General features: G+C 38.9%; 1 protein-coding gene across 3 annotated transcripts in view; it reads left to right on the forward strand.

The window, feature by feature from the left end:
- The window catches only part of iars1 (isoleucyl-tRNA synthetase 1), a 183,617-nt gene that overhangs the window by 128,324 nt on the left and 38,540 nt on the right, over positions 1-16,753 (forward strand). For all 3 annotated transcript variants that reach the window (XM_059649825.1, XM_059649823.1, XM_059649826.1), the window contains 3 exons: positions 8,998-9,172; positions 10,271-10,383; positions 13,141-13,236. In XM_059649825.1, the coding sequence (XP_059505808.1) occupies positions 8,998-9,172; positions 10,271-10,383; positions 13,141-13,236 (384 nt within the window). The remainder of the gene's footprint in view (positions 1-8,997; positions 9,173-10,270; positions 10,384-13,140; positions 13,237-16,753) is intronic.

Genomic DNA, 16,753 nt, shown 5'->3' on the forward strand with positions numbered 1-16,753 from the left:
GCATTGTTCTGTTGCAAAGTTTGCTTTATGTTTTGAAAGGAAAGTGAAAGTTTAACTGTAGATGGCATTTATTCTGATCTTTGCATTACTTTATTGTAGACTAATTTTGCTTGCCTTGCTAATTAATTCTCATTGAATCAATACCTTTGTATTCTCACTGATGCTAACCAAAGATTTTAAAGTTTTTGCGTAAACTTGTATATTGTATTGATGGCTGAAAGATGATCAAAATCTTTGAAACTATTTTCCTTGCTCTGGCAACAGTTTTAAGTCAAAGATTGTTTACAAAACCTGTATAGAACCATAAGGCAGATGTTCATCATTGTTTAATTACTTGCTGTATGGATTACAGATGTCAGATGTGCTTGATCATTGCCTGAATGCATTACCCTAGTTGTCACATACCTGCATGTTAAGCATCTGATATGAAGGAAACGGGGATTATGAAAGGAATTTAGTGACTTCTGAGGTGGACGAGGACCCTGCTTCCATCCCAGTTAAGCCAGTGGCAGGAAGGTCCTCTGAATGCAAGACGTTTGATGCCTACTTAATACCTCATTTCACCACTTCTGGTACTAAACCAGTGCCAGGCAGAAGGCTCACCATACGAGGGACCAAAGTAAGCAAACCCTTGTGGGATTACTGGCGTGTTCCTGCTGGGTTTGGGAACTTGGGTGAATAGGAAAATCCCTCCCTCAAAGCATTCAGTGCCTGTTCAAAGTCCCTGTTGTTGGAATGTAGTTGAGGGAGCACTACCAAAAGACAGCCCCTTCTCTTCCTGCCAATACGTGATGATAATCCCAGACATCAGATTGGTGTTTGTGACTGCAACAGCCATAAACTCCACTGTTCACAATTTTGTCCAAGAGACCTGTCTCATGGTGACCTAGCAATTGCCTAAATGGACAAAGATGGGGCATTTGCTGGCTGTCTGAGCAGTGGCTGTAATCCCTGTTGCTTTCACAAAAATACAACCTTAATTCGGCAGGAGTTTCCATTGCCGCTGGACTTCCAGTCTGCCAGCAACCTGTGGAAAGAAATCCGTTAACTTTTAAGCCCAGTGACCCTTCTTCAGAAGTAAGGCGTCAGATCTGCTGAGCTTTTCCAACAATTGGTTTTTATTTGTAACGATACCTTTTTATTTTATTTGTTGCTGGGATGTGGGGTTTGCTGGCAAAGCATTTCTTGTCCATCCTACTTCTCCTTGACACCTTGCTAGGAAAGTTCTTGGATTCCATTGAAATGTTCTTGTCAGAAGCCCTGACTTAGCTCATTTTTCTGAAGTAGTAATACATTTATGGCTTTCTGAACAGATAGGTCCATAGGTTTAGATTTTTGTTTCTATTTGTAATTTGCAATTTTGGTGAGAGGCCTGAAGATGAGAAATGTATTTGAGCAATTGCTTTCTAAATTTGATTCATGCATCGGTGTTGAACATGGTTCGTGACAACTGATGCAAATATCACTTAACCACATGATTAATTTTGCAGTATGCTTGTAATCCATACAGCAAGTAATTAAACAATGATTATTTTTACGAACATTTGTCCAGAACGTTTTGTTTCCATCATGAGATGTGTAAAAGGCATGTACAATGTTATGTGATGAAGGAAAATTATAGCAAGTTACAAGCATATGTATCGAATTAGTATATTTGTTCAAATAAGGTTTGACAGGATCTCTCAATTCACAAAAGGATATTGATCCAAGCACATCAATTAAGCCTAGCTGACTGGCAAGGGGATAAATCTTACGTTAATATGTCTTTCAAAAAAATGTTTTTCGGTGTTCCAGCACAAAAAAAATTAAGGTTTAACCACATGGCCGGTGGTATGGTATCTTGGTGCTTAACGTTGCTACCTTACAGTGCCAGGCTCCCGGGTTCAATTCCAGCTCTGGGCAACTGACTGTATGGAGTTTGCACGTTCTTCCCGTGTCTGCATGGGTTTCCTCTGGTGCACTGATTTTCTCCCACAGTCCAAAGATGTACAAGTTAAGTGGATTGGCCATGCTAAATTGCCCATAGTGTACAGGGATGTGCAGGCTAGGTGGGAAATGCCGGGATACTCCGACAGGATTGGGGATGGATCTGGGTGGAATGCTGCTCAGTGGGTTGATGTGGACTCGATGGGCTGAATGACGACTTCCACACGTTTGAATTCTATGAACATGACTTTAAAATACAATGTTTTTGTAATTGAAGTCCTGATATTCTGTCACCTCTGTAAAACATGAAATGTCTGTCGAGATGATGTTAATATAAATAACACAATTCTTTCAAATCAAACAATTTATGCATGTATAAATCTAATCCTCAAAAGATTAATTAAGCAACTGGCCTGGATTCCCAACTATGTCATGAAACTGTTCTCAGCTATGTGGCTTACATCGTGATGGTGCAGAGTGCCCTTGCACGGGGAATTATTTTTTTCCTGGGTATATTCCAGGGCTCCTAATGTTAACAACAACACTGGAAATAGAAGTATAACAAGGTAACATTGTTCTTACTGTGATGTTGTCTGGAATTCAAGCAGTTTTTAAATAATAATTTGTCAAGATTTAACCTAACCAATAGAAACCTACTTGATGTCTTATGAATATTTATTCATTCAGATTTAGTTTTGGAATTAAAATGTACAGTGTATCTGGGTACAATGGACAACCTACTTTGTGTTAGTTGACGACATCCCATGATTGAAAATCAATGATATTTGTTGCTTATCTTTTCACTGATGTATTTTCACAGTGTAAATTGGCAGTGGAATTCATTAATACTTCATATTTGAAGTATTAACAATTGGAAGGTTTTGCATTCTTCGAACTTTAGTAAAATGCTGTCATGACCTAATGAGCTCCTATGTTCCAAACCCCAGTAGTTAAAAATGATGATTCTAATCTATTGTGATTTAAGAAATTTCCTTAACATTAGATTTAGAGGTATTATCACCAACTGCAAGGCAGTGTTTTGGAATGGATGTTTATTCTTAAATCAGTGGAATCAAAAGGCATTTATTGACTGCAAAAGGAATTGATCATACAATAGTCACATTTAATAATTACATACCTAATGCACATGTGGTACAGGTCAATGGAGAGTCACGCACTAGAGTTCTTGAACTCCAAGGACTTAATGACTCATCGGCCTTGTTGAATTCTGAAAGCTCTGTTCTAATATCCGTCTATCTATCTATTTTCTCTACAGTTGATTCACATGTCCTCAAACGATCACTTCATCCCATTATTCACGGAATGAATTTCAGTTTTATTCAGGCCTCCATGCACCACCTTCAAGGCTTTATCTTGTCTGTATTGTCAATCAAGTGATTCAACTGATTGTTGCAGAGGCGCAATATTATTAGTTATGTTTGACAATATTCCCGATTAAATGTTGGTAAAGGAGTTAGCCATTCTAGCTACAATTTGTCGAATGGCCGCACTTGCCAACTATTTACAGCTGTGCTTCCTATGTTAGTTGATGCAGATATCTAACAAAAAATGTCTCTTTGCCCCTGCTGAGCAATTATCGGCTAGTCCCTGTTCTTGCTTTTGATTTCACTAGAACCCAAATAGAAACAAATATCTCCAAACTATCAACAGAAATTAATTCTGCACACAAAAGCCAGAAATTATGATGAAATAAATCAAAACCAATGCTTTGTTAGAATTCTATACCAGGTGATAGATTTCATGTTTGAGAAGGACAAGCAGTTCAGACAGAATGGTTTTAATACTCAATGATAGTTGTCCGTGTTGATAGATTACCCAGATCAGTACAGAGATAACAAAAGAATTACTTTTGTTCTTCTCATGAGATACTGCAGCTGAGCAGAAGTTGGTTTCTGTGATATGTCTACCTGATGATGAATTGGTAGTGAAAGGAAAGAATTAAGCTTTTATGCGACTTCTTGACACAATGAGGCATCCTTATTTCTGTGTTTAGTTAAGAGCTAAAACTGAACTACATTTCAGATGTGTCAGTGAACTGCTATCTAACTTCACTGATAGTAGGAACTGCAGATGCTGGAGAATCTGAGATAACAAGGTGTGCAGCCGGATGAACACAACAGGCCAAGCAACATCAGAGGAGCAGGAAAGCTGACGTTTTGGGTCTGGAGCCTTCTTCAGAAAGAGGTCCAGATCTAAAATGTCAGCTTTCCTGCTCCTCTGCTGCTTGGCCTGCTGTGTTCGTCCAGCTCTACACCTTGTTATTTAACTTCACTGTTGAGTTCAAACTATTTGTCACATGGTGTTCATATCAGTGAAAAATTTCTTGAATGATGAATAAAGGTAATGTGTGAAAAAATACTGAATATTAAAGTGACCTAATTTAAGTACTGCAAAAGAGTTTGAATTTTGCGTATCAATTACTCATCTACATTTTGAATCTACATTTGAACGGTTAATGTTTTAATCTATTAATTTTATAGTATTTAAGATCAGTTTTTTTTAAATGGATGTGAAAGGGATGTACAATTTGAGAAATGTCTACAAATAATTTTCATGCAACACACTTTTAGTTGCGTGATTAAATTTGAACAAAATAGGGGTGCTTAAATGAGAATAAAGCAGAGAAATAAACAATTTATGGATATTAATGCATTTGCCTATGCAACAGCAAGTTGAATGTCTGAAGGTTTAAGGCCCGGTTCAGAACTTAAGGGCCTAATCTAAGCAGGCACTTCAGGACTGAATTCTGGGGAAGAGTTGATAAATTGTTGGAGGTGACTCTTTGCATGGGACATTAAGCTGTGTGGTCTCGGTTGTATGTAGTCAATGCTATTGTAATGAAGACTGTTAATTGTTCAATTTAAATCTGAGATGCATTTTAAAAGATAGTAATTGAGGCTAAAATCTTCTAACTTTGTACATTTGTGATAGAATTTCATTGTGATCTTGCTGGTACATGGAAAGTGTTTTTAGGATTACTTTTTTGTGTGTAGAAGTGTATGTAAGTTATTTTGGAGGGTGGGGGGCAAGTTTGTATGTCTGGCCTGTTGTACTTGTGTTACCACAAGACAGTCGTGTCCAAGAGGTAATGTTTTCCTGCATGTTGTGGCTTTAATTTTAATTGTGTTGATGATTCTTGAGGATATTGATGGATTTTTCTTTTAATCTGTGACAGTCCAAATATTCCACATATAAGCACAAATGCAGTAGGTATTGTTACTATATGAATACATCATCTAATAAATAAGTTGGTGGGAATAGAAAAGTAGCCCCTGAAAACCAAAATGCAGACTCTAAAGTCAAAAAGTAACCTTCAGGAAGATTGCAAGAGGAGCCCATGGGGGCAGGGGATTACACAAAATGTTTTGCCCTTGGCTCAGAGAGTGGAACCAGCCACCTAACCAGTGCTAAATCCAGGATGCAAATCTGAATTGGTTTTGAATAAGAGCTGTTCCATATGTTCTGCTGTTACATAGAAACATAGATGATAGGAGCAGGAGGAGGCCACTTAACCCCTCAAGCTTGCTCCAACATTCAATGTGATCGTAGCTGGTCAAATTCAATTGCTAATTCCACAATCCCACCATATTCCTTGATCCTTTTAACCACAAGTGCAACTTTTGACCTCCTTCTTGAAAACATAATGTTTTGGGTCCAATGATATTCTATGGTAGTGAATTCCACAGGCTCACTGCTCTCTGGGTGCCTCACCGTCTGCAAGATTTACCTCTTATGATTAAACTATGAACCCTGGTTTTTGAGTTCCCCATCATCCAAATCATCTAACCTGTCTGACCTATTAGAATTTATTGGTTTATGAGATTCATCCCCATTCTTCCAAATTCTAGTGAATGTAATCCCAACTGACACGATTTCACTGCATACATCAGTTGCCATTCCACAATCAACTTGGTAAAGATCTGCTGCACTTGCTCGAGAGCAAGAACATCCTTCCTCAGAAATGGAGAGCAAAACTTCACAGTATTTCGGGTGGAGCTTCACCAGTGTCCTATATAATTGCAGCAAAACATTGATGTTCAATACTCAAATTCTCTCACTATGAATGCAATTATAAGTTTTGCCACCTTTATTGCGCATGCATGCTTACTTTCCAATGACCGATGCATGAAGTCAGCCAGGTCTCCGTGAACATTTCTTTGCAACTTACAGCATTCAAGTAATAATCTGCCTTTATTATTTTGCTACCGAAGTAGATAATCTCACTTTCATTCACCTTATACTGCGTCTGTCATGCGTTCATCTACTCTCACAGCCTGTCCCATCATATTACAACATCTCTACATGACCCATTCAGCTCACCCTTGCACCCAACTTTCTGCCATCTACAAATTTTGAGATATATGTTTATTTCCCTCCTCTAAATAATTAAAAATATTGTGAATAGCTGTGATTCTAGTACAAATCGCTATAGTGCCCTACTAGTCACTGCCCACTACTCAGCAAAAAACCCATTTAATTCCACTCTTTGATTCCTGCCTGCTAACCAATTTTCTGTCTAGATACACTACCCCAATCCCAAATGCTTTCATCTTGCACAATTATCTCTTACATGAGAATTTGTCAAAAGCCTTCTGAAAGTCCAAATAATCTACGTCTGCTGGCTCCGCTAATCAACCCTCTGCTATTTACATCCTTGAATAATTCTAATAGATTTGTCAAGCAATATTTCCCTTTTTGTAAATCCATGCTGACTGATTCTACTAATGTTTGCTATGTGTTCTGCTTTAAAATCCTTGATAATCGTCTCTGGTATCTTCCCCACTAGTGACATCAGACTCTGGTCTATAATTCCCTGTTTTCTCTCTACCTCGCTTTTTTTTTTTAAATAGTGGGGTTGAATTAGCTGCCCCCCAGTCTGTGTTCCAGAATCCAAAGAATCTTGGAAGATAACCACCGACGCATTCACCACTTCTAAGGCACTTCCTTAACTACTCTTGGCTGTAGGTTATCAGACCCTGGGGATTTATCAATATTCAATTCCAACAATTTCTCCAACACCATTTCTCTACTAATACAGATTTACTTTAGTTCCTCTCTCTCACTAAACCAATTTTGTTGTAGCTTATGGCCCACAACACTTTGTCAATGCCAGGCTTTGAGCTACTAGATCTATGAGAAGTCTATTCCATTCAGCACTCTTTCCCACTGTGCTGATGGTGGGGTGGGACATCACTTGGGATAGCAACGGTGCTGTCTGAGACATTGTCATTAAGGTATGATTTCATGAGTATGTCACAGCAGTCATCTGAGACATCTCTGCCAAATTTGGCAAGGATGTCTTTACAAGGTTGGGAGGGCTAAGTTTCTAGTGTTGCGGTTAAGTTGTTCATTTATTATTTGGTGCTTTCCAAGCAGTTTTAATCAGCTACAGTTGAGTGGCTTTCTATGCCATTTCAAAGGCACTCAAGAGTCGCAGTCCCCGGATTGCGAACAGATACCTTTCCTGAGTCCATTAGCAAGTCAATTCGGACCCATGTCAGAACACTATGCAGATGATATAAACGAACTATTCAGAAGTATAGGAAATGTTTATAAGTGGGATGTTCATAAATCAGGGACCCCCTGTAAATTGACATAGATCTAAAGTCACGTGAACCAGGATATTAGTGAAATAATGCATTTTTTCATCAATTAGCAGTTGCTTTATGGTCATCATCAGTATTCTAATATCTCACTTTTCATGAATTCAAATTCTGGTGTATATTTGGTGGATTCGAAGGATATTGCATCCTGGATCTCGGAGTTACTAGTCCAATGACCAATAGCACTATGCTATCGCCTCTACTGTATAGTTACAGATGTAATGGTTTTAACTGGCTGCAAGTGCTCAATGTAAGTTGATATATGAGCAATATTGTCCACCACACTGACAAATAGATCCAAAATGAGTATGTACATGAATTTACTATCAGGAATATATTGTGTTACAAATTAAATGTGAATTTTCTGCCCCCCCCGATTAATAATTGGATAATGCAGGTCAAACATTTTGCCTAATATCTGACCTCCATGAACTGCAAATTTGTCTAACTGTTCTGCAGTTTGGAAGGGACTATAGGGTTGCGACAATAGAAGCAAATTTTAATTCAATAGAAACAGTACTTCACTAATGCTAGATTACATAAAAGTTTGCATGAGTTTCAGAAATTATCTGCACATTTCTGGTGTGTAATTGTTTGTCTTCAAGCTACAGTTTAACTAAGTCCTGCAATGTATGGGGGCTCCCTGATTTATGAATATTCCACTTATAAACATTTCCTGTACTTCTGAATGGTTACTTTATATCATCTGCATAGTGTTCTGACATGGGTCCGAATTGACTTGCTAATGGACTCAGGAAAGGTACCTGTTCACAACCTGGGGACTGCGACTATTAATTAACTCTTAAGTTAATTTAGTTGTAACTAAAATGGTTATTGAACTTTTGTGTAGAATAAACAGGTTAATATTACTCATGCCTTTTGAATGCTTTGAATTAATAGTTGCATAGATAGATTTTCTCCCTTTGGCATTGTTGTCTCCTGAGTGAATGAGGGGAGGGGGCGGGGTACAAGAAAAAAAAAATTTTTGTCTCTTTGAATCAATAAAAGCAACTGTAATCATTCTTTCTGACAATGTGCTCACTGATGTGCCCATTGTGTCACCTGTTTATGACTTAAAGGTTATACATTGAACTGTAGTGAAAACAAGGAAAGTATAGAGTACTGGATTCATGACAGCCTTCATTTTGAGTCCCCACATCAATAAATGCCCAAATGATTTAATCCTAATTGCAAAATTCTCTTAACAGGATTCTTCACAGATGTGGAACAGTTGGCACTGAATTGGTTGAACGTGAAGATGCTTAGCTATCATATACAATTTATAATTGCCATCTAAATTTTAAAAAAAGCAAAACATAATGCAGGAATTGGAATATGACTTTCCTTTAAAAAAACTGTATGCGAAAAGCCTCTGCTCTAATGTTCTTAAGTGAAGATGCCTTTAATTACCCAATGAGTTTTATTTATTTTCTATAATTCCCAATAGGAACTAAACGTCCGCAAGCTGACATTATCCACAGACAAAGGCAAGTATGGCATTCAGTTACGGGCAGAACCAGATCACATGGTTCTCGGAAAACGCTTGAAGAGTGCATTCAAATCTGTCACAGCAGCTATCAAGGCACTCCAGAGTACGCAGTTGGAGGAGTTCCAGAAGACAGGTGTGTAATAGGATGTTGTTAGTTGTTTGCTGTGGAAAGAGTAATCATTTCTTGCTCACAATATATAGAGCATAATTTGCCTTTTTTAACTGCATAGCTCAATGTTAATGCTATCCAATTGTAATCTGATAAATTAAACATCATGTATAAATGCAGCATCTAGGAGCAACTGAAAGCTACAAAATTGTTTCCAGACTCCTGTCCTTATTTTTACCATGTAATGGTTAACAAAAAAACCACATGTTTCCTGCAATATCTGGTAATAATGAGCCTCTTTGTGATTGTTGAGAGCTGCAGTTATTCTTTAAGTGGCAGTGCAGCACTCAAAGCTTCTTCTGATGTAAGAAAGGAATATGTTTTGAAATCTAAAAGTAAGTTTATCCTAACCTATTTAAAATTAACCAAACTTTGAAATGGTTGGTGGACAGTTGCTGTGTGAGATCTTGTTATTTTATAAATAGTAGCTTGTGCTAAAAATAAGACTCTTGGAACATCTGGGTGTTTTCGAGTCAATGCAGTGCTTTTGAACTGAGGTCACTGTTGTAGGGTAGACAGGAGAAAAAAACAAGTTCTCGTGCCAATGTTGAGAGAATAAATATTTTAACCGTCCTCTGATTAAATTTAGAAAATGCTGCAAATTGAATAATGCTAACATTTGATCCAAGTAAAATTAGATCTATTTTAGTCTTAGTTGAAATTGGTAGAATTTCACTGCCTCAATCTTTTATGCTAAAAGTCTTTTTCAAAAATAACCTATAAATCTGCATTGAAGATGATCAGTGTCCAATTAATAAAACAGACGTTCTGGAGAGATGCAGCAGGATCTGTGAAAAAGAGAAAGGAGTTAACGTTTTAAGTCCAACTTGGCTGGCTTTCTAGGAATGTTGGGGTTCCAAAGGAGAGCCATAAACTTGAAACATAAGCTTTGTTCCATTCTCCAAGTTGCCAACAGAACTGCTCCAGCACCTTTCTCTATCAGTTCGTATTTATAGGTCAGATCTCCAGAATTCACAATGTTTGCTTGAAGTAGGTTTAATTCTTGCCATAAATCATTAACAATATTAGTGCAATCCTAATATCTAACATTTTAATGAACAGGAACCATAGTTGTCGAAGGACATGAGCTCCATGAGGAAGACTTGCGCCTCCTGCATACATTTGATCCAAATGCAGGACTAAGTGCTCAGTATGAAGCCCATTCTGATGCTCAAGTAAGATTTTAATTTAATGCAAAAAGAAATTATTTGCTATCTTTAATTGTAAGAAGTAAAACTAATATGTATTTAGTTACTTTTTTTATGTTAAAGTGTTAAAAACAACTTTTGAAACTTATGCTTGACTTTGCTTTCCAGTTGATTTTGAAATGAATACTCATGAACTGTGGAATAGAGAATCTAAACCCCTCTGTTGTTTTGGTTGTATTCCCCTTGCCCTTCTTTAATTGTCCTTGAAATACTGAGTGATTTGCTACTCCATTTCAGAAGTTTGTTCAGAGCCAGTTACATGGCTATAGCTCCAGAGTTAGATTTCTGTCAAATTGTTAAGCATAGCAGATATCCTACATTTATGATAGACTTTAACACCTATGCTAGTTCAGTGGTCATTTTTTATTGATACTTTTCTATTCTATATTTATTTAATAGTACGAATCCTATGTTTTTAAGAAATTGTATTTTTGCAGAACTAAAATGTGCAAACCTGGCTGGTAACGCAGAATTTTGAGCAGTTTTGTCATTTCAGTTGTTTCAATTTTGTACCTTTCCCTATTGAGATTTTATGAAATATAATCATATATTAATTTATTTCGTTAATTGCATTTAAGCTCTACAGTTGCTGTAGCGTGATTTGAGCTTGTCTCCGGATCCTTTGTCCAATCCTCTCCATTATTAGTTCAGTAGCATTCCCACTATGTTACCGTGTCTGATTGTGTCCAGTATTTAGTATTTAATAAATTATATTTTGCAAATAATTCATGACTAAGTATAGCTGATAATACAGATAGCTCAATGACTTTGTCACTTCAACAGTATTAATTCTGTTCCCTTAAACGTTTAGATTTCTGTATTAAATCCAAATTGTGTCATTTAACCCACCAATGAGAAATATCTTGGATCTGTTTCTGCTGCATGTCTGAAGAAAGGTCATCAATCTGAAGCATTTATCTCCACGAATGCTGCATGACTTGCTGAATATTCTAGCATTTTTATAATTTTCGTTAAATTTTGTCTGGGTGTCTTTTGCTTTTTACCGTTGCAACTGGAAATTTGCTGCGTTCTTCAATTAGTTTGTAAAAGTGCACTCTTTAAAAATAAGACTTGTTGCTTAACTGCATTCTTCTCGTTCATTTTCTTACCTTCATTTCCCTAATCCCTGTCTGTCTGTCCTTTGTTCACTATTAGATTCCCTACACTGTGGAAGAAGGCCCTTTGGCCCAACAAGTCCACACCACCCATTGAAGCATCCCACCCAGACCCATCCTCCTATAACCCACACACCCCTGAACACTCTGGGCAATTTAGCATGACCAATCCACCTAGCCAGCACATCTTTGGACTGTGGGTGGAAACCGGAGCACCCGGAGGAAACCCACACAGATGCAAGGAGAATGTGCAAACTCAACACACGGTTGCCCAAGGCTGGAATCAAACCCGGGTCCGTGGCGCTGTGAAGCTGCAGTGCTAACCACTGAGCCACCGTGCCACTCTTATTGGCAACTGTACCACCACTCATCTAGACTCCACACTGTAGTCTTTCTTCCTTTAGGCATCCACTCCTTGTCTTCTCTCTCAACCCTTTTAAGAGGAGGATCTCTGTAAAACCATTTACTTTGATTAAATGTTAGTGCCTGTGCCAAATATTTATCGCTTGATTAACACACTAAAGATAAAAGGTAACTTTGCGCATAGTCCCTTAACAACCAATGGAACTTTACCTTCAAATTGGTTGCTGTCCTTAGTTGACTGTTGTTTACTTGGAGACATTTTGAGGTCATATAATTATAGATTGTAACTTCTTTGTTCTAAATGCCTTCCATGTCTTCTGAATTGTTCCTCTGTGATGTGTTTTCAGACTTTTGTTTTATGGTAAAACTGTGTAAGTGCAAGATAATGCTGATGAAGATGTTTAACATTGCTGGGACATGGTTCATAGAATTAGAGATGAGTAATAGCACGAGTTCATTCAGCCATTATGTCTGTACCACTCTTTTTAAGGAGTATTCCAGTTCATTGCCTCACTCTTTCTCTGTAAGCTTGTGATTTTTTGCTTGAAGCATTCATTCATTTTCATTTTGAAGGCTTTTGAGTCTATATCCACCATCCATCAGGCAGTTTGTTCCAACTACTAAAGACTTACTGTGGAAAAAAATGCCCCTCATGTTGCCTGTGATACTTTAGCCATTCATTTTATGTTGCAGCTGTCAGGACATTGTCCCTTCGGTCTTCAGAAACAATTTCTCTGAAGTCACTGTATCGAAGTCCTCCTTGAGTTTAAACAATGCAGTCAAATCTCCTCTTTGTCTTCTCTTCATACACAACCGATATGGCACTATTCAATCCTGGCTGACATTCATTCCCCCAGCTGTCTCCAGATCAATTTGTTTTTATTTCTTTACTTGAACCATTATTGATTTCTGTCATCTTCCACAATTACCCTTCTGTCATTCAACTTCTTCCACTTCTCATGCTTACCTTTTGCTTTCCTCCCTCCAATTCCACCCCTCTCTTCCATCACCCTCTTGTTTACATTTCTAACTGTTTCCATTCTAATGAAATGCTATTGGTGTGAAATTTTTTTTTCCTGAAACATCTCTGGTGTATATTCAGCATTTTGTATTTCAGACTTTCTGCATATGTAGTTAAGTTTTTTTTGCATGTTTGTTTTGATAGTTTGAGCCCCAGTCTGTTGAACAGTTGCTTATACGTGTGTGTGCATTTTGTTACCTTATGAAAAGATACTGTTTCTTTTAGGTTTTGGTTCTTTTAGATGTTACACCTGACCAGTCAATGGTGGATGAAGGAGTTGCACGAGAAGTTATAAATCGTATCCAAAAGCTTCGAAAGAAGGCAAGTTTTTTTTCTTTTCTCCCCTATTCTTCCTTCATTTTTATTAAACAAGTCAACTAACAGACAGTTTCCATCAGAATCACACCCAATTAGCGCTCTCTGACATGAACTAAGGCAGTTAATGTTGGCAGACTATCTGGCAATGGCAGCTCCATGCCTGTTCCCACTTGGAAACTCAAGCAGAGATTGAGGGACAATGAACTGAGAGTGATTTTTTCCCCCGGCTTTTCCAACTTCAAATTAGTCTGGAGCTGCTGAGATCAGCAGTCATTTTCCATTTACTGATCATAGAGTGTTAAACCAGAGTTTAGATTGACACCCAGCTTAAATAGATCATTCACAGAGAGAACATCAAAGATAAAGTCTTAAAGCATATTTGCTGGTAAATGATTTCTATTATTCAGAGGATTGGAGACACATCCTCTGACTGATTTACTTGATTTTGTGATGATGAGCGTTCTTTGTGCTGCAGGAGCCAGCATTCTCGGAGAATGGATCATTCAGGGCACATTCAGTTCCAAGGGATTATTGCATTTGGCTGTTCCAAACTGTAGCTGCATGCAATTCTGCCTATAAATGGGTGTGGACAAGTTGGAAGGTTTTCAATAGGTCAGATGTGATAGTTAAAGGCTCACTGAAGACGAGTTCAAAGGGTTCTTGCAGGCAGTGAGAGAGACTAGGATAGACCTGGGAAAAGAGGGTAATGACCAGAATAGGAGCAGTCACTGAGGTAACCCATGACACAACAGCTCTTGAAAGGGAATTTCAAGGCCAGATTAGCAAAAAGTGACAAATTTGAACCCGTTGTAAAGCTTAATAAGATTTGATGACCAGCCAATAAGTCTCCTGTTGTTTGTTTAAAACTGTAAAATCTTGTGGATTTGTTCTCTTTGTAAATTCCTTGGATCCCATGCTCTGTCTATTTTATTTTTAAAAGCCGCGGAGCCCCAAGCCAGATCATAGCATAGTTATGACAGTCTGGTAAATAGAAGAGATATCCTATCTACAAGCTAGGTTAGGCATAAATTTCATTCTGTTGAATGAATGTCAGCATGGCAAAGAGATGGTTTTTGTTTGTTTGTAAACCACCAACCCCACTCCCCCAACCCATTCCTCACCTAATCGAAGAGTTAGAAGTTTCCACCCCAGGGGGCTGAGAGGACTGAGATTAGTGGATTCTTGGCGTCTAATAAAATAGCAGAGGGTGACTGAGAGGGAGAGACATCGCGTTGGTGCATGGATTAGAGCCTGGAAGCAGTCACTTGCCTCCCTCCTTCCCTCTTCTAACAACAAAAAGAGAGAGAGAGAGAGAGAGGGAGAGAGAGAGATGTGCACTTGAAAATTTGTTGGTAGCAGGGGAGTGGGATCCTCAACAGCAGGGAGGCAAGTGTGAGGCTGGAAAGAGACAGAGTAATCAGAGGTAGCAAGTTGAAGAGATAGGTCAGGCTGGAAGAGGACAAGGAACAAGGATTAAATTGCACCTATTTCAATGCAGGAGGGCTAACGGGTAAGGCGGATGAACTCTGGGCGTGGATAGGTATGTGGGGCTGGGATATTATAGCCTGTACAGAAACATGGCTAAGGGAATTGGCAGCTTAATATGCCAGGGTACAGGTGCTTTTGGCAAGACAGGTAGAGGAAAGTGGGGACGGGGGAGTTTAATTTTCGATTTAAGGGGTGTATCACAGCAGTAGTCAGAGATGAAATAACTGCGGGTTCGTTCAGTGAATCTTTGTGGGTGGAGCTAATAAATAAGAAGGAGATGGTGACATTATTTGGGCTGTAATATAGGCCCGCAAATAGTCAATGGGTATTAGAAAACAAGTATGCAGGGAGACTGGGGAGATTTGCAGGAGCAAGAGGGTAGTCATTGTGGGCGATTTTAAGTTTCTTAACATAGACTGGGATTGCCACAGTGTTAAGGGATTAAATGGGGTGGAATTTGTTAAATGTGTTCAGGAAAGTTTCCTCAAGCAGTTTATAGAGGTTCCTACTCAGGAAGGGGCAAAACTCAACCGATTATTGGGAAATAGGGCAGAATAGATGACTGAGCTGACAGTGGAGGAACACTTTGAGACCAGTGGCCGTAGTTCTAATAATTTTAAAATAGTTATGGTGAAGGACAGAACTGGTCTGCGGGTTCACTCCCTAAACTGGGACAAGGCGAATTTTGATGGAATTAGACAGGAGCTTGCAGGGGTTGATTTAGAGTAGTTTGTTTGCAGGCAAGGGGACCTCTGGCAAGCGGGAGACCTTTAAAAGTGTGAAAGCTAGAGTTCACATCTATATGTTCCTGTAAGGATGAAGGGCAAGATCGGCAGGAGTAGGGAACCCTGGATGACGAGATATTGAGGCTTTCACCAGAAAAAAGGAGGCATGGCTTAAGCACAAGCAGCTGGGATCAAGGGAATCCGTGGAGGTGTGTAGGGGATACAGGAGTTTTACTGAAGAAGGAGACCAGGAGGGTGAAAAGCAGGCATGCGGTAGCTTCCACTGAGAAGATTAGGGTGAATCCCAAGAGATTCTTTCAGTATGTTAATGGAAAAGAATAATTAGAGAGAGAATAGGACCCCTCAGGGACCAAAGTGGACGTGTATGTGTGGAACTACAGGAGATGGATGAGGACCTCAATGAATATTTCTCCTCTCTGTTTACAGTGGGGAAAGACTCGAGGATTTGGGCACTTGGGGAAGCGAGTGGTGATATCTTGAAGACAGTCCTAGTCACAGTAGAGGAAGTACTGGAAGTATTGGAACGTATGCATGTGCATAAATCTCCTGGTCGTGACTGGATATACCAAGAACTGAGGAAGAGGCTAGAGAAGAAATTGCGGGGTTATTTGCATCATAATTAGCCATGGGTGAGGTCCTGGAGAACTGGAGAGGGACAGATGTTGTGCCGTTATTAAAAAAGGATAGACATAGTATAATAAGGATTTTAGTAAGGCCTTTTGATGTTCCACATGGTAGGCCGCTTGGAAGATTAGATCATATGGAATCCAAGGAGAGCTGGCAAATTGGCTTGATGGTGGGAAGCAGAAAGTAATAGTGGAAGGATGCTTGTCAGCCTTGGGCCTGTGACTGGTGATGTGACTCAGGGTCAGTACTGGGCCCATTGCTGTTTGCTATCTATATCAGTGACTTGGATGAGAACATACAAGGATGATTTGTAAGTTTGCAGATGACACTAAAATAAGTGGTATTGTGAGCAGGTGAGGAAGGTTGTCAAACTGCAGTAGGAAGTGGGCCAAGAGATGGCCAAGGGGATTTAATATAGGTTAAGTGTGAAGTATTGCGTCTTGGGAAGTCAAATCAAGATAGGAGTTTCATGGTGAATGGTAGGGCTTTAAGGAGTGTAGAGAAACAGAGGAACCTTGGAGTTCAGGTGCACAGTTCTCTGAAAGTGGAGTCACAGGAAGACAGGGCACTGAAGATGGTTTTTGGCACACTGGCCTTCATCAGTCAGGGCATTGAGTATCGAAGTTGAGAAGTTATACTGGAGTTTTACAGGACATTGG

This window comes from Stegostoma tigrinum, chromosome 11, assembly GCF_030684315.1.
Source record: "Stegostoma tigrinum isolate sSteTig4 chromosome 11, sSteTig4.hap1, whole genome shotgun sequence".
Classification (NCBI taxonomy): domain Eukaryota; kingdom Metazoa; phylum Chordata; class Chondrichthyes; order Orectolobiformes; family Stegostomatidae; genus Stegostoma; species Stegostoma tigrinum.